Source organism: Condylura cristata, unplaced genomic scaffold (genome assembly GCF_000260355.1).
Source record: "Condylura cristata isolate star-nosed mole 26May11 unplaced genomic scaffold, ConCri1.0 scaffold00022, whole genome shotgun sequence".
Lineage (NCBI taxonomy): Eukaryota > Metazoa > Chordata > Mammalia > Eulipotyphla > Talpidae > Condylura > Condylura cristata.
This window is the reverse complement of record NW_004567123.1, coordinates 21,186,818-21,203,877: the sequence shown is the minus strand read 5'-3', so window position 1 is coordinate 21,203,877 and position 17,060 is coordinate 21,186,818. Positions and strand designations below refer to the sequence as shown.

Genomic DNA, 17,060 nt, shown 5'->3' with positions numbered 1-17,060 from the left:
GATTTGCCTGGAGAGCTTGAGCAATTCTTGCAGTCCCACTTCTGCTTTATCTGCAGAATTATGAGCTGCACCTTCCAGCTGCTGTCTGAGAGCGCTGGTCACCGGCCAGAGTGGTGTGGCTTCTTAGTCTGTGACCTCAACTTTTTCACACACATCTGGAATTGCCTTCAGCTATCAAGGCTGAAAGGAAGAGTACACCAGAGGCTTTGCCAGATCCAGCGAAGAGGTGATGGGGCCTACATCTGTCCTGCCCTCTATGCCATCTGTTTTCTGCTGGCACTTCTTGCTGCCTTTCCTCGGTCCTCACAGAAGCCCTTTCACTCACTAATAGTCTTTTCTCCAGATTTACGTATGGTTGGAGTTTGCCCAGCCATCTCCGTGAGCAGACAGGGTTATGGGTTTGCCTCCAGCTCCCTGCTTTTTAAGTGCTTTTTTGTGCCAGGCTCAAGCTCTAGAGGGAAACACATGTCAGCTCTGGCACGGCTGCGGGCCGGCCCATCCTCCACTTCTGCCCTCACTGCCAGCAGCTTCTCTTCAAGCGGGGGCTTCCACCACCTTGCCCTGCTCTCCCTGCTTCGGAGAGAAGGTTGTGGCACAGAACACATTTGCAGCCACTGCTGCTTCCTCGGGTAAGTGGGTTTGAAACTCGGGCCCCTTAGCACAAGCTGTGGGGCGAGACTGGCTCTACTGCACCTGGCAGTTGAAACTGCTTGTGGACAGTGGAAGTGGCAGCGGGCAATGGCATTTTCCTGCCTGCCACCAAAGGCCCCACTGGGACTCAGGCTGCAGGAAGAGTGGCAGTGGTTCATCTACCACGCTGCCTCAGGCATGCAGCAGGTACAGCTGCCTTATTCCAGAGCAAGCTCCGCCAGAAGGCACCGGCTAGCCCAGCACCCAGTTCAGGGCTGCAGGGAGGTGCGCAGGGCCACTGGGCCAGCTCTGTTCAGTGGCTACCCGCAGCTGCAGGCAGTAGAGACCCGTGGGGCCAAGCACGTGCAAACTATGACCTGATGGATATGACTCAATCAGACCTGCTGGGACACCCTGAAGGAGGCTAGAAGGCAGTTCAGGGGCCGGCTTGACTCGCTCTGCTCCCAAGAAAGGCTCTTCCTGGCCCCTGAAGAAGAGTCCAGTAGTCGACAAGCAGCAGGCCTTTGTTGGCGGGACAGCACCATCCTGAACCAGTGACCTTTTCTTTAGTTTTGGACACTGCACGCAAAGGTGAGACAGCTGCCACTGTGGCCTTAGAAACCATTTCTTAAGCAAACCTGGTATTTCCTGGGCCTGAGTGGCCCTGCAGTGGTGCACGTGGGTGAGCGCCTGACAGTGGCCTGCCCTCTACGGGCCGCTGTCCTTTGGAGGTTATCGTCCTGCTGTAGCCCAGCTCAACACTCCTTCTGTTTGAACTCAAGGCCATGGGGGTTTTGTTTTGAGTTTTCCCTGGCGTTGGTACTGGGTTCTCAAGCCTGGAGTCTGGGCATAGGGTGACCCTTGGGGCGGGGAGCTCTCTCCTTGTCCCTTAGCAGGAAGCACTTGCCCGTTGAGACCTTTCGCTGGCGTGTTAAGCACCTAGAAGCCAGGGCGGTCCTGCATCCCGTGCCGCTGCTGTGACACGCTCTGCCGTGTTGCTGCAGGTGAGGCGGGTTGAGTGATGCCACCAGACACCCTCCACCTGCTCCGGCCTCGCCGTCCACACAGCAGGGAGAAGGGGCGCTCCATTAGTACGTACTGGGAAAGGACAATGCCAGGCACTGAGGACCATAAGCAGTGGTGCGGTGAGGATGGCAGAGACGGCCAGCATGGACGCCTCCACCCGTGCCATGTGGAAATGGCCCAGAATCACCAAGCCTCCACTATCTAAGAGAAGCTGGGCATCTGGGTTTTTATTGTAGCACCTCTCCATTTTAAAATGTTGACAGCCAATTCACGTTTCTACACCCTCACTCTTGCAGCCAGCTCTCCTCAGCTATTGCTCTCTGATCAGTGGTTCGGGACCTCCTCACTCCCAAGGCTGCAGAGGCCACCTGCAGGTGCCCTCCATCGGCTGTGACAGTGGACAGCTGCCATGAGCCAGAGCTGACAGAGTAGGGCGCTCGCCTGTGATCTCTCTGCAGTCAGCTGTTCCAAATCTTGGCCTCAAGGGTGGCAGTGCTTTCCCGGGGGCTAATACAAGCGCAGGTCACATGTGCCGACCGCTGGATATGGCACTCAGGCCTGATGCTTCTCATCACCATTCAATATGTTGACTGTCAAATACCAGATCTCAACCGTAGAAGGGGGGACGTCAGAGAATGTAGTGGAAGCTTACAGAACAGACGAGCGGACACCCAAAATCACGGTTTGTTAATCTGACCAGCAGATCGAGGACTAATAATGCTGGGCTGTGCATCTTGCCTGAGATGTTAAAGTTGGGTAGACAACCTCACCGCTCAACTGCAGCAGCTTCCCCCTTCCTGAAGTATTCTGCCCACCGGCCCTACATGCGCACTTACAGGCCAGAAGGGAGCCAGGCTCTCCTGCCAGCCTCAGCTGCTGCCTAGGCCTCTTCCCGCTTAACCCACGCTGAGCAGAAGGGTCTCAACACTGCAAACTCCTCCTGTGCCAGATAGTATCAACCAGAGCAGAGCACCCTGCTCCTCAGGTTGGACATGGGTGCAAATTTGGCCCAAGGATCCATGGTGCTCCGTCACACCCTTTCCCCACCACTGAACGTGGCTAATCTGCCCACTTCGCACCACAGCCCCCAGAGTGTGGGGTCCTGCCTATGTGTAGTCCTCCCTGTGCCCCTCACATTCCCTCTCAGACACCACACACATCCCTTCCTGGAAAACCATTTAATTACCTTACTCTGGCAGCAAAGAAGGAAACACAGAAGCTGGACCTCATGGGCTGTGCTTTAAAAACTACCAGGTTTCTCCCTCTGGCTCGGAACAGAATTAGCAGCAATTCTAAGAGGCCAGGCCTCCGAGAGCAAAGGACGGAAGAGTCACCCCCAGAAAACTGATGGAGTGGCAGGCTGTGAGTACTCAGCGCTCAGCAGGCAGCGGCGGGCGGGGGTGTGGACTCACTCGGGGCCCTCTGGTCCCATCCAGCAAGACCTGTGGCCCAGGCTGAATGTCAGGCTGAGTCACGCAGAGGCGGGAGCCGCAGAGAAGAGATGAGAAGCCTGACTGGAGGTCCCAGGGGAAGGGCCAAGGCACTGGAACAGCAGCGGGTGCAGGGCGCCCATCCCGTGCCGCGCAGGGGCTCGGCCTCACGGGGCCCGTCTTGGCCAACCACAACGGCAACTCGCAGGCCAGAAGTCAGCCCGCAGGCCAGAAGTCAGCCCGCAGGCCAGAAGTCAGCCCCGTCCACAGCAGCTTGCGGAGGTGGGGCTGTGTCACCTGGGCCGTCTATCAGCTCAGTGGCAGTTCTGACAGCTGGGGTGGCAGGGAATCCCGTTCACCCGGCAGCGGCAGCCCCCACTGGTGTCTCCTGGACCCTAGAGGATGGGGACGGAGGGAAGAGGAGGTCAGCGCACTGCAGACAGTGCCCCCAAGGCGGCGCATGCTCCGAGATGGACTTGGCTTGATGGTGCTGCTAAGAACAGCGTCCGAGCCTCAGAGACCTGACAGCGGTCGTGAGGGCTTTGCTCAAAGCACCCCTGACTACACAATGTCTTCCCACACGTAGACTCAGGGCAGGGTGAACATGTGCGCGTCCCGGGTCGGTCCGCACACCAGGGCACACGAGGGCAGCTCCCTTGCCGCCTGGTGCCGCAGCATCCGCCCTCACGGAACCCGCAGCCCCAGGCCCAGATCCGGATAACGTCAGCCACCACGCGCAGAGCACTCGCCAGGCGCCAGGTCCCCTCTGAGCACCCCGCTAGCATTTTTCCCACTTGATTCTGACAACCAGCCTGAGATAGGCCCCGCTACCATCCCCATTTTCTCCTGTAGATGAAGAAAGGGGGCCACAGTCCCATCACGCGGCAGTGGGTGTGCCAGCAGACCCCCCTCCAGGGCCGGGGGCCGCAGCCTCTGCAGACCACACAGTCTGCCTTTGTAGTGCAAAAGCTGCCACTGAGAGCCAGTGGATGAGGCTGGCACGCTTCTGAAACTCTTTACCTATGGCCAGTGCGATCTGGATTTTGGACATGTCTTAACATGGGAAACATTCTTTTGGTCTTCGGTCATTTAGAGATGTAGACTGCTTTTACTTCTCGAGTTGTGCAAATATAGGTGGTGGGTTGCATTTGTTCTGTGGGCTATAGATTTCCAGTCCCTCTTCTTGGGCAAGACCCAGAGTGCCCGCCCCGCACCCCTCCCCCACCCTCTGCTCTGGAGACTCACCCCTGGGCCCCAGCGGGGCCCCTTGGTGACCCAGCAGATCTCCGTGTGGCAGACAGTGCAGCGGATCCAGTCACAGCCGTCCTTCTTCTGCACCACGATCTGGCACTGCGGGCAGTGCATGGCCTCGCCCTGCTGCAGCATGGACTGGAGCAGAGCAGGTGCTGACCCCCGGGCCAGGTGGGGGCAGCTGTCCAGCTAGCCCCTCCCCTGGCCTCTTCTGCACTGAAGATGGAAACTGTCCACCTCGGGAGAGGCGAGTCACCCCCTAAACGTCTCCGCCCCAGTCAGGCTCCACCCAGCCTCCTAGCCTTAGGTTCTAGTTTCCCCGCTCCACGGAGATGCTCTCCCTGCTGCTCACCCCCCACCCAACCACTTGTCCTGAGTTCCAAGTCTAGATGGCAGTGACAGGATGGGAGTCGGAATCTCCAAAGATGTGTGCATCGCTCCTTTCCAAGGAGCCTCCAAAGCTGAAGCTGAAGCCCAAAGCCCCAAAGCAGCCTCACCCTCAGCATCTCCGTCGTCTGCCGGGCAGCCACATCATTCTGGGCCCGCAGGGCCAGGTCGTCCTGGTACTCCTTACAGTTCATCTTTTCATGGATGGCCTACAGCGGGGTGAGAAAACGGGAGAGTGGAGCAGGAACCCGCACAAGCAAGCTCTTAGTGGCTGTAGATACTGCGGCTGAGAGGCGCTCGGGGTGTAAGCCAGACACCCACTTTATAGGAGAGGACCAGGGGCGAGGGGCGAGCTCAGCTCATCCTAAGTGATAATAACAACACGTGCACAGAACCCCCTGGACCGCCTCTCCTGGGCTGTGGGCACACCTGTGGCTGAGCCCAAGGAGCTGACTGAGCTGGCTGGGGCAGCCACCACACTGGGGCCCGTCTGCTCACGGAGCCAGTCTCTGAGGTCGGCTGAGGTAGGGGCCCGGGCTCAGTCCAGGACAGGCTGACACTCAGTGTGAGGTAAGGGCTGGGGTATAGGCAGAGGCCAGGGCTGGGTCCCAGGCTAGGGTCAGGGCAGGTGCATCAGGACCATCAGGCCGGGACTTCAGCCCTGTCCCCAGCGCGCTGGCGGGGCCAGGGTGCCAGGGCGGCGGGCCCCACCTTGCAGAGCAGGCAGTTAATGTGGGAACACACGGGGCAGAGGAACTCGTTGACGTCATCCTCAAAGAAGCACCAGCCCTTGCAGTCTGGGGTCTTGCAGTGGTAGCTGAAGGCACTGCGGTTTTCAGCAATGGAGATGCCCAGGTCCAGGAACCGCTGGTAATCCTCAGGGGGGAGGAGCTGCAGACAGGCCACGAACTCACCCTGGGCCGCCCCCGGGCTCACGTGCCTCCAGCCCGTGACTTCCAACCAATCACACTCAGTGTTTACAAACCCCATTAAAAAGGAGGGAGCTGGAGCCTCCCTGGTGGCTGAGGGGTTAAGTCTCAGCACTGTCACCTCTACGGTAAAGAGCATTCACCTACAGTTTAAAAACCAAGAACAAGTCCAGCCGTGAAGGCAGAGGAGGGAGAGGCCTTGAGGTCACGCGCAGTCAGTGGGGCGCCAGGTCACAGCGGCACCGGCGTGATCGTTACGGCCAGCGCCGTGAGGACACCGAGGCCCTACTGCAGCCCCGTCCCCTGGCCCTACTCTGGCCAGTGGGACGGCCAAGAGAATACCTGCGCAGAGACGGGCAAAGCACCGTAGCCCCAGGCTCCCTGCGGCTGCTCCAGTGTGGTAAGGGAATAATCGGGCTTTTCAGCCACTGGCCTCTGCCGCCTTGATGGTGTTTATGCAGAAGGCCTTGGGAGTGGTGCGGGGCCTGAGCATGGCCGTGGGCGTGGGCGTGCGTAAGTGGGCACACCTGGGCCTAGAGGCGGTTGAGAAGCAGCGGCAGCAGTGTGAGAACAGAGAGGGACGGTGTGATGACGAGCGAGAGGACAACCGAGAGCCCGGGGGAGCATCAAGATTCCTGGGGGCTGGGAGGCTCCGTGGCCCGCCTAGCTCCCGGCACCCCTGCCCATCTGTGCCTGCTCTGTGCACGCCAGTGTCCCTGCCTGATGTGCTGGTGTACCTGGCTCCCTGAGACCATTAAAGCCTAAGAAATCCACAGAGGGTGTTGGGGCGCCACGTGAGCAGGAAGTGGTCAGCCTGCTGGCCGAGGAGAGGCCAGGGAAGAGGCCCCAGTGATCCCAGCTATCGCACCATAAACCAGTTCAAGGCAGCTGGTCGACCAGCTAAGCCAGGCCCAGGCTGGACCAGAGATATCAGCCAGCTAGGCCCACTCAAGTGACTAATTAGCAGATTCACAAGCTATAAATAAACAGTGGCTGTTTTAAGCCACTAACTGGGAATGGTTTGTCACAGAGCAGACTGCTGCCAGGGCCCGCCCTGAGTCCAACATCACTCGAAATTTCCATACTTCTCTGCGGCTATCGTCTTTGAAGCCCTGGAAATAGAAATGAACTCTAAGTGACCCTAACTAACCCAGATGAGAAGGCTGAGGAACAGAGGCTGAGAACCGGACCTGAGGTCAGCCAGGCCGTCTTAACCATTCTGCCCCTCATTCCTGTCCTGCTCACAGCGTGGGTCCCCACACCCTGCACAGGGTAAAAGCCTCCCACCTGCCAGCCCAGGTCTCCGGGCCGATGCCCCCTCCCGGGCCTTACCGCTCGGATCTCTCTCTCCAGCAGCTTGCTAGAGCATGAGTAGTTGGTGTCAATGAAAGGGCAGGAGACCTCTGCCTCCTGGCTGTTGCGGATGGTGCCCTGCAGACACTCCCTGGGGGAGAGGGGGAGGTTAGTTCATCTGAACCCCATCCCCGGACTCCACGCCTCACCTGGCAAGGTCTGACTCTAGAGGCTTCTTAATAGCCCCCTTCCTTCTTGTCATCCATCATGTCCACTGCTCGTGCCCAGGTCCCCGTCAGCCTTGCCTGGAGAACTGCCAGAGCCTCCTCCTGGGCTCCTGGCAGCCATCTTGCCTCCCCCGGTCTGCTCTCATCACAGCCCTCCCCAGCGGCCTCCCCGAACTCTCGCTGCAGGTGCCCCGGTGACTCATTCCCGCCTGACTCTGTCCGGCCCTCTGCTCCCTGAGCCCCTGCTCATATGGGACTGGCCAGGCACACACCCAACCCGGGCCCCTGGTCTCTGCTCGAGTGCTGCCTCCCTCCGAGCACCCCGACCCTGCGGCAGGGCCCCCGTAGCTCTGATCGTGACCCACTGGCATGTGGCATTTGACACAATTTATGATTCTAGCACGAGTCAGGATTATTTCATCAGCATTGGCCTCCATGCCGGGGTGGAACCTCTGAGGGACACTGAGCTGTTTGCTCCCTAGTGCCCAGGCCTGTCCAGCCCCTGGCACCCAGGGCAGCCCAGCAAGTGCTGCTGGGCTCATGGGGGGCTCACCTGGACAGCCTCAAAGAGGGAGCACTGTCCTCCACCGAGGCAGAGGGCAGGGCTGGCGGGCTGCTGGGGGAGGCCTCAGGCCCTCGCTGAGTCTGGAGGGAGCGGCTAAGGTATAGGCTTGGAGCGGGATCCTGAGCTGTGTGGCACTGAGCAGTTGCTAGGCCACTCTGTGCCTCCCAAAAGAAAACTATACAGGGAGAAGGCGCCTACCTCGCAGGTTTTGTAGGGGTCCAAAGAGCACAGGCCCCACCCACTCTCAGCCCTGGGACCGGGCCGCTGTGATAGGCTGCGTGGCCGGGTGGGGTGGGGGCCGCACCTGCAGAAGGTGTGCAGACACTCACGCAGCACCACCGCCTCGCCGGGCCCCAGCACCGAGTAGCACACGGGGCACTCGGCGGGCTCAGTGTTCAGCACCAGGCTCCTCTGGTCCAGCCGGACATGCTGCAGGTAGTTCCCCTCCTGCTGCTGCTGCTTCCGCTGGGCAGACGGGGACGGGGCCACGGGGTGGTCAGGGTCTCAGGGACCAGAAAGGGAAAGGGCCGCCGGACCCAGTCAGACCAGGACGGGCCACACCAGGAGAGTCGGGATCCCAGGTGTGGTTCTGGGGTGTGGAGGGGCAGCTGGGCAGCGGCAGGAGCAGAAGACCTGGGGAAGCGGGGAAGGCCGGGCAGGAAGCGGCCAGGCAGTCGGGCAGGGGTGGGGCTGCAGCTGAGGGCCAGCGAGGCCAGGGGCCCATGGCGAGAGGAAAAGAGGGGGCCAGACCCTGAGTGGGGGAGGCCCACATGAGCAGGGCAGGGCTGGCATCAGGGCAGGGCAGAGCAGGCGCAGGGGTGTGGGGCGGCTGGTGATACTAGCTCCGGGGGGCAGCTGCGGCCGGGCCCTGGCTGGGGGAGGGACGGTAAGGGCAGCTCTGGTTCCCAGGGCCGGGGGGGCGTCAGTCACATCAGGGCAACACTCGGGATCAGGTGTCTGTAGCTAGTGCAAGGGGCAGGCAGGGGCAGGGGCAGCCTCCCAGAGAGCAGGAGGGCATGACGGGTGCCCCGTGTCACAGGAAGTCAGGATGGACCATAGCCAGAGGGGGGTGGGGTTCCCGGTGAGGTCACGGCCAGGCAGTGCCGGAGCTAGGTCACAGGCAGACGGGGGGTGGCCAGCTGAAGTCAAGTCACAGCTCGGGAGACTGGTGTGCACAAAGGGGTGTGTGAAGGTGAGGGGCAGAGTCACAGCACTTGGGGTGCGGCCTGTGGCCCCAGCCAGGGAGTAGGGCCTCTTGAGAGGAGTGGTCACAGTCAAGTACGGTCACTGCAGTGTCGTGGTCACAGGGGGCAAAGCAGCAGTGGCGGGGAGAGGCAGTGAAGGGCTCCCCTCCTGGCCCAGCCCCCCTGCCAGGGTGCAGTTGCTGCTCAGGGTCTCCGATGCCCACCTGCTGGTACTGGCGCAGCGCCTCCTCCTCGCCGGCCAGGCGAGCTCGCTCCTCCTCATCGGGCTGGTATGAGGCCGGCACCTGGTAGGCCTCGGGCCGGGCCCGGCAGCACATCTCGCAGCCCGGCCGCGTGGGCTTGTTGATGAAGGTGCACCCGGGGCACTGCCAGCCCACCTGGGGGCAGAGGCGTGGTGAGCAGGGACTCGGGGCGTGAAGGGTCGGGGCATGCTGCGGTGGCTTACCGGAGGGGGCTCGGGTGCAGCGTCTGGCTGCCCCCACCCTGGCTCCTGGGGGACCCCGGGCTTTGGAGGACCAGTCTCCAGGAGACCTCGTGGCTGCAGCGTGAGGTCCTTGAAGCCCAGATCTGCAGAGGAGGGTGAAGGGGGTGATGGATCCACGAGGCCCACTCCCACCGCAGCCTGAGCCAGGAACCCCTGCACTAGCCCCCTTTTCGGCCTCAGCTCCTGGGAGCTGTCTTCAGATGGGTGAGTGTGCTGGCTTCCGGAGCCAGGCTCCGCTCCAGAACACACTCTGCTCCTCTGCTCTCTGGGCTTGAAAAAGCCCCGCCTGCAAGTGCATTCCTATAGCCTGAAGGGATACCCCAGAGGGACACACTTCGAGGTGTCCCTGCCAAAACACTGAATCTGAACTCTCAGACAAGGAGCCATCAGATCAATGAGAGACTGGCCCGGACGCTTCAAATTCCAGAAAGTCAAGGAAAAGCTGAGACGAAACCAAAGATACAAAGAGGGAGCAAAGCCGGAGCCACAGCCACGCCTGGAAGCGTTGTGTGAATGACCCTCCCGTTAGGCTCCTGCTTATTAATCATCTGCCAAGGGTCAGGCACTATTCTAGGCACTGAGTTCAGAGTAAACTCCCTGTCTCCGCAGGACAGACTTCCGGGCGTGGGGACAGCAGGTGTGTGCTCGGCGGCCGCGGCCAGGCCTCTGCTGCAGTGGACAGCGGGACAGCTGGCGAAAGGTGGGTAAGACCATAGGCCAGACGGCAGAGCTGTCTGTGTTACCTGTCCACATGCGACCGTTACATGTGGTGACTAAGAAAATGACCCCTTGTTTTTGAAAGCAGATACGCACAAGTATTTATGGGACGGGGTTCACAGCTTACCCTTAAAACAGTTCAGAGAAAAAGTATTTCCATGCATATAAATGGACATGTTAAGTACAGGTAGGTGAGCTATTTTTAGGAATAACTTCACACAGAAAGAGTTAAACAGCAAAACAAAGTGGTGAAAAGTTATTTAGGACTTTGGGCTTTCTAGAGAAGGGGACATGGGAACCTGTCGTTTTGCAACCTTATCTCATAATAAGAACAAAACTTAGACTAAACACTAGCTATTAGTATCATCATATCCAATTTACAGACTTGGAAGACACAGGAACAGGGATAGGAAGGGACTTAGCGAGAGTCCCACAACTGATTAAGCCAGCGCCAGGACTGACCCCCCCTCGGCCCCAGGCCAGCCGTTCTTAAGGGGCTCCCAGAGAGCGCTCCGGGTCTGCCGTCCTCTCTTCCCTCTGCCTGACTGGAGGCCCCTGCGCCCTGCCCCTCTCGCCTAGACCTCAGCTGGGTCCAGGGCCCAGAGCCCCTGGTGGCCAGGGGCAGGCCTTACCTTCCAGCATCCGCAGCTGCCGCTCCCGCTGCAGCTCCTGAGGGTTGAGTGAGGTGTTGCGGGCGGACAGCAGATACAGGTATGCGCTGTCCCCATTCCGCTGTATCCCGTGGGAGTGCAGGGTCTCCTGGTCCCTGGCCAGGCGCTGCCCAATCACCCACTGCTGCAGGCTTGGTGGGAAGCCGTAATCCAGGAATACCTGGCAGAGGCATGGAGAGAGGGACAGTGGGAAGGGAGGCCTGGAGTAGAGAGCCGCGAGCCGCGGGAAGCTCTCCACTCACCATGTCCTTGAGGGAAGCCACCGTCATGTCCGGGCGCACGGTGAGCCAGATGGTGACGGTGTGCATCTGCGAATCCTCCACGCTCACCCACAGCCTGCAGGAAAGGGAGAGGGCTCTGGCCACCATCCTGGCAAAGCCCCCACCGAGGGCACGTACACGTTTGCACACCTGCGCATGTAGCACAAGCATGCACACACATGACCCCGTGTTGGGTTAGGGGCCTCTCCTGGATCCCCACATTCCTGAGCATCCTGCTTTATCAAAATGCACTGCTTCGGACCTTCCGATGGCACCACGCTGCTTCTGGAACCAAACCCAAACTCCTGGTGGCCCCCAAGGGCTTGTGGTCTGGCTCCGTGTTCCCCCGCTGCAGCTGCTTCTCTCATTCCCTCCTTGGCACCTTGGCCCGAACGCCAAGGTATCAGTTACTACAGGCCAGGACTGACCCAAGCACTTAGCCCGTGTTAGCTAACTTAATCTTCTCCACATATCCAGGCAGGTACTGTTGTTACAGAGGTTACGTGACTCCAAGGGTGCAATTAAGAACTGTCAGATGGAATTTAAGCCCAAACAGTAGACTCCAGAGAAAGCTCTCCAGGATCTACAAACATTTCTGGGAGACCAAAGGAATGAAAAAGAAGGGCTGTGGTGAAAAAAAGGGAATCGATCCCAAAGGATAACAGAGATAAGTTAGGAGCGGAACAATAACCCCAGTAAAGCCTGAGTATCCACCAGGGGCCCAGGGAGACATGGGCAGGAAGCAAGACTGGGAGGCGGGTGGAACGTGAGGATGAGTTTCCAGAAATTTAAGAGTAGCTACTGACTAGCTTAAACTTTTGCTACAACTGCAATTCATCAGAAAAATTGGAGATTTTGAACTATACCCTGATGAGGCAACTTATAAATTGAGAATGGAAAAAACTCTGAAGGTTAAAAACCAGGTTTCTTAAAAAAAACAAAGGCATAAAAATGGAGAGGGAGATAGGGACCTCCCTGGTGGCACAGGGATTAAAGTCTCAGAGCTATCAAGCTATCACCAACCACTGCAGCATGAGTTCGATTCCTGGCCAGGGAGGTGACCCACATGGTGCAGCAGACCTCTCCTGTCCCGCCCTCCGCTCCCCTCAGCAGTGTATTTCAGTGGATCTGTCTACTCTGTTCCTGGGGAATCCTCTCATCCCCTGCATCTTTGGCCTGCACCCCAGTTCTTATATGGGGAAAAAAAAAAACTGAGAGGAGAATAAAAGAGACTTAGACGAGATTAAGGAATGCTATGTGCAGTTCTCGTTTGGCTCCTGATTGGAACAAATTATGAAAAAGCAGGAATTAGATAATCAGGAAATTTATGTGTAAAGCTATTGGGGGAGTTAAGGATTATTGATTTTTTTTGGTGATATCACTGTGTTGAGGTTATTTTTCAAAGACAATTATCAAAATATTTATGAATAAAAGGATATCTGAGCTCTGTCTTAAAATACCCCAGCAGAGTGATTTTTCAACACCTACCCAAATTGATGAAAGGAAAGGGCAAATTTTGACATTTTTAGACATGTAAAGACTCCAAAGTTTGCCATCCCCTTTTTCTCATGATAGGTTTTCTTTTTCAATTAAAATAACATTGCATTAGGAAAGTTTTTTAAATATAAGAAACAAGGATAGCTGGGTCTTGTGCAGAATGGAAGAAAACAACAACAAAAAGTAAAGTAAGTTCTAGAACATAAAACTTCAGAACATTCTTCTTCAAGCCAGAGGATTTTGAAACCTAAAAGTGAATAGTTTCAACAGCAGTGCTTCTTTCACCGTGAATAGTACTTCCATAATCAAAATACAATGGGCACAGATTTAGTGAGTTTGCAACTTTAGACGTTATCGAGAGGCAAAGCACAGCAGTGTTATTTATAGGCAGAAAATAAGTATCTGAAAACTCCAGCCTACTATCAATAACCAGAAACAAAGCCAGAGCCCTGGTATCCAATGCCATTTGGATCGGTAGTGATAATTTATTGATTTAAGTATTTATTTTGTAGAAGAGCAGGGGTCTAGGCCAGAAGTATGGGGGGATGAGAGGATTCACCAGAGTGGGGAACAGAACAGGTGGATCCACGGAAACACTGCTGAGGGGAGCAGCGGGTGGGTCAGGAGAGGTCTGCTGTGCCCTATGTGGGTCTGCTCCCTTGGCTGGGTGCTCGAACTCAGGCCAGTGTGGTGATAGCACTGAGACTTAACCAACCTCCAGGCCACCAGGAAGGCCCAGGTAGGGATAACATAATCAGAAAATTCATTAAAAGAGATAATAATTGGCCCTCCCTGGTGGCGCAGCGGGTTAAAGCACAGCACTGAGAATCTAAAAAGCCACTTCCGCATGAGTTCGATTCCCGCCTGCCCCGGAGGTGACCACATGGCGTGGCAGACCTCTCCTGACCCGCCCGCTGCTCCCCTCAGCAGTGTACTTCATCAATCTGCCTGTTCTGTTCCCCACTCTGTCTCTGGTGAAGCCTCTCACCATCCCTGAGCCTCTGGCCTATACCCCAGTTCTGTATGCACAAATAAATAAATCTTTAAAAAAAAAATAAAATAAAAAAATAAAAAAAAAAGATAATAATCACAAAACAGACAACCTTATCAAAAAGCTACTGTTATATCCCATTTTAAAATGAAGAAAGCTGAAACTCTGGGAGGTGAAGTGTCCTGCCTTTGACTTCAGTTGACGAATGACAGAGCTTGGTCTCCTGACATCAGCATCTATCATTGAGAACAATTATTCTATTATAAGCAAGAATGTTGGCCCATGGCGGGACTGGAAGTCCTCCGTTCCTGGCCAGCCGTGCGTTCCTCACCTGATGTCCTGTGTGGGGTAGACCTCGGGCTTCAGCTGCACAGTCAGAGGCACCCGTTGCTCTGCCAGCCAGATGGCACACTCCCTAGCCACCTGTTCATCCCCGCCTGCCACTGCTCGGGCGAGTCTCAGGGCCATCTCCTCGGCTGAAATCCAGTGGAAGCAGGTTAGTGCAGGGCTTATCGCTCAGGAGTTAGGGTGAGTTGTAGGAAGAAGTGGTCCTTTGTACATGCTGCTTTCTTTCTATCTTCTGTGTGAACTCCTACATATCCTTCAGCACCCAGCCTAAAAGCCCCTTTCTCTAGGAGGTGTTCTCTGACATGACCCTGCTACTCATACCTCCTCTGGTTCGATTTTTCCCTCATACTTCGAATTATTTATCTGATATACATTATTGAGCTCCTAGCAACTGGGATGTAGCAGTGACTAAGATAAACAGGGTTCTTCTCGTTGACCTCTCCAGTCAAGTGAGGAGACAACAAAGCTAACAAGACAGAAAAATAATTCAGATGTGACCCACGCTGGCAAGGGAACAGAGTAAGGAGATGAGGGAAGGTCTGCAGGAGGATGTGACCCTGAAGCTGAGGCCTGAAGGAGAAGCTGGACAGGTCAAGACTCATAGCCAGCAGGGCCCTGCCATTCCCCAAAGACTCGGGGCTCGGTTCTAAGGACACAGGAGCAAAGGAGAGCCCTGCAGCATGGTGACACAGCCTCACTTATGTACTACAAAGCTGGGTGAAGGGAGCAGGAGGAGAAGGAATTGAGGTCTGTCTCCTCTATCAGCCTGGATGCCTCTCACCCATCTCAGCCCAGAGCCGGTCTGGGGAGGCCTTGAGGAAGTCAAATCAATGAATGACAAAATACCCCTGGAGCAACCAGGCCCCAAGGAAAGAAACTGAAGGGCAGGCGGGCGGAAGGTGGGCAGAGTGAAAACCCCTTCTCCCAGACCCTTCCGGGTAGGCAAAGCCGCTTCTTGGGGCCCACCTCCCACACGCAGTTTCCCAGTCACCTGCAGGCTGTGCCCACCTTTCTTGGTCTTCTCGTCCATCAGGCCTGGTTGCGCCCATCCCCCCCAGGCAGGGGTTGCAACTCCGGAGAAATGCTGCCTCCCGGTCCCCGGGGAGGGGCGGACGGCCCGAGCAGTTCAGCCGCTGCCGGTGACCTCCAGTGCGGCCCCAGCCCTCTCAGCGCCTCCAAGGTGGCAGTCGAGGAGCATCGCCCCACCTGGGAGCAGGGGGTGAGGTCTGGGATTGGGGGACACCGAGGGGAGGTCACAGGGCAAAGGGCACCCAGCAAGCCCGCAGTAGGCGACCGAGAAAACGTGACTTGTCAGAGAGATGTGGGGAAGGGGACGCCGCTCAGCCGGGGCGCTGGAAGTACACAGGGGAGCCCCCACTCTTCCCGGCTGGGAGGGCCCCGGACGTCTAGAATTTCGGCACAATTCCCTCCGCCCTCGTGTGGCCCCGATCGGTGCGTGGAGGGTTAGGTGAGCCGTTTTGGCGGAAGAGAAAGTGAAAGTGGCGCCCCCGGAAGTGGGGTGAAGATAGTCGTCCAATCCAGGGCTCCCCCCAACCCGGCTCGCCCTCTCGCGGCAGAGGCCCAGGCCGTCCTTAGCGACCCCGCCCAGCTCAGGGTCACGGCGGCCCCAGGCGCCGGCCCACCCCGGCTCCCCACGCTGACCCGGACACCCCAGCCCTCACTCACGCGCCGGGCCGCGCAGCTGGAGGGGCGGGGCGGGACGGGGCCGGGGCGGAGGGCGGGGATTGGGACGCCTTTGGGCGGGGCGGGGGCGAGAGCGGGGATTGGGCTGCGTTGGGTGGGCGGGGCCACGGGCGGGGGCGGGGCCTGGACAGAACGGGGCGGGGCGCTCAGCTGTCCGGCGCCGCCCGGCCTGTCCGCAGTCGGGGGTCGAGTCGTCCTTGGTTTGACCTGCCTGAGGCCGAGCAGCGGAATTCGATTCCAGGTCTGGAGGACCCAGGGACCTACCCTTGGTCAGGCGTCTTTGGCTCTGTCTAAGCTGTTTAATCCACCTTTTGAATTTTTTATTTTGGTAGTTGATTTTTCGTTTTAGTTGTTAGGTTTGCAAATCTGTCATGTCACTGGATGTAATATCCTGTGTTTTGGCAGTAGCTTCAACCTTGTTATTTGCTGACGCACTGAAAGCATTTGTTTTATAATCTGGTTACATTTCTCCCTGAACTCTGCATGTCACCTCCGCCTTGGTACTGTTCAGGGCCACCCAGGAGAGGAGGGAGTTGCTGATTCCTGTAGCCTTGTTTTCTCCATGACCTTCCAGGTCACGATGTTCACATCCCTTCAGCCCTGAGGTCACCTGCACAGATTGGTACTGGGGGCAGATATATTCTCCCAGGTTTTCTGGTCTTAGCCCTGACATTCATTTGAACTCCCTTCATCCCAGTGGATGATGTAGTCAGGGTAGATGTAGTCATTCAAACCTCAGTCCAGTCCCAAAGCTCACCACCCCTGTGACCCTGGACACCAGAGTTTCCCTCTCTGGCCCTCAGTTTCCTTTTCTGTACAACACTGGTCCTGATGGTCCCTTCTTCACAAGGCATCTTTGAGGATCTACATCAGTTATCGGTTACTGATATATAACAAATTACCCCAAAACTTAGTAGCTTAAGACAACAGTAAACATGTTGCTCTCGCACTGATTCTATGGGCTAAGAATTCAGGAGAGTCTTCTAAGATGGTTTTGGCGCAGAGTCTTTCATGAAGTTGTAGTTCCAATGTTGTCTAAGACTTCAGTGAACTGAAGGCTTTGGTTGTGTAACAAAACACCCCAAAACTGTTTTTAAGATGTATTTATTTATGCATACAGAGCTGGGGTACAGGCCAGAGGTGTGGTGAGTGAGAGGACTCACAGAGGCCAAGTGCGGAGCAGAACAGACAGATCTACTGAAATACACTGCTGAGGGGAGAGGTCTTCTGTGCCAGGTGGGTCACCTCCCTGGCCTAGCGATGGCTCTCACACCACAGCGGCTGTGGCTAGCTTCACAGAGTTGTGCTTTAACCCATTTCACTACCAGGGAGGGCCCACATCCCAAAACTTAAAACAAAATTTTGTTTATCTCATGATTCTGTCTCATTTGGGTGATTCTTCACCTGGGCCTGCCTGACTGTTGTGTTTGTGGTCGTCAGGATGC

General features: G+C 57.0%; 1 protein-coding gene across 1 annotated transcript; it reads right to left on the bottom strand.

Moving 5' to 3' along the window:
- Positions 1-2,801: 2,801 nt before the first annotated feature.
- RBCK1 (RanBP-type and C3HC4-type zinc finger containing 1) lies at positions 2,802-15,616 on the bottom strand. Its single transcript, XM_004687321.2, has 13 exons — positions 15,598-15,616; positions 14,920-15,117; positions 13,895-14,039; positions 11,058-11,151; positions 10,777-10,975; positions 9,389-9,510; positions 9,147-9,320; positions 8,043-8,203; positions 6,986-7,097; positions 5,436-5,615; positions 4,835-4,933; positions 4,332-4,475; positions 2,802-3,481 (listed from the first exon to the last, which is right to left on the bottom strand). The coding sequence occupies exons 2-13, from the start codon at positions 14,939-14,941 to the stop codon at positions 3,401-3,403; spliced, it is 1,533 nt and encodes a 510-aa protein (XP_004687378.1). The 5' UTR covers positions 14,942-15,117; positions 15,598-15,616; the 3' UTR covers positions 2,802-3,400.
- Positions 15,617-17,060: the final 1,444 nt, after the last annotated feature.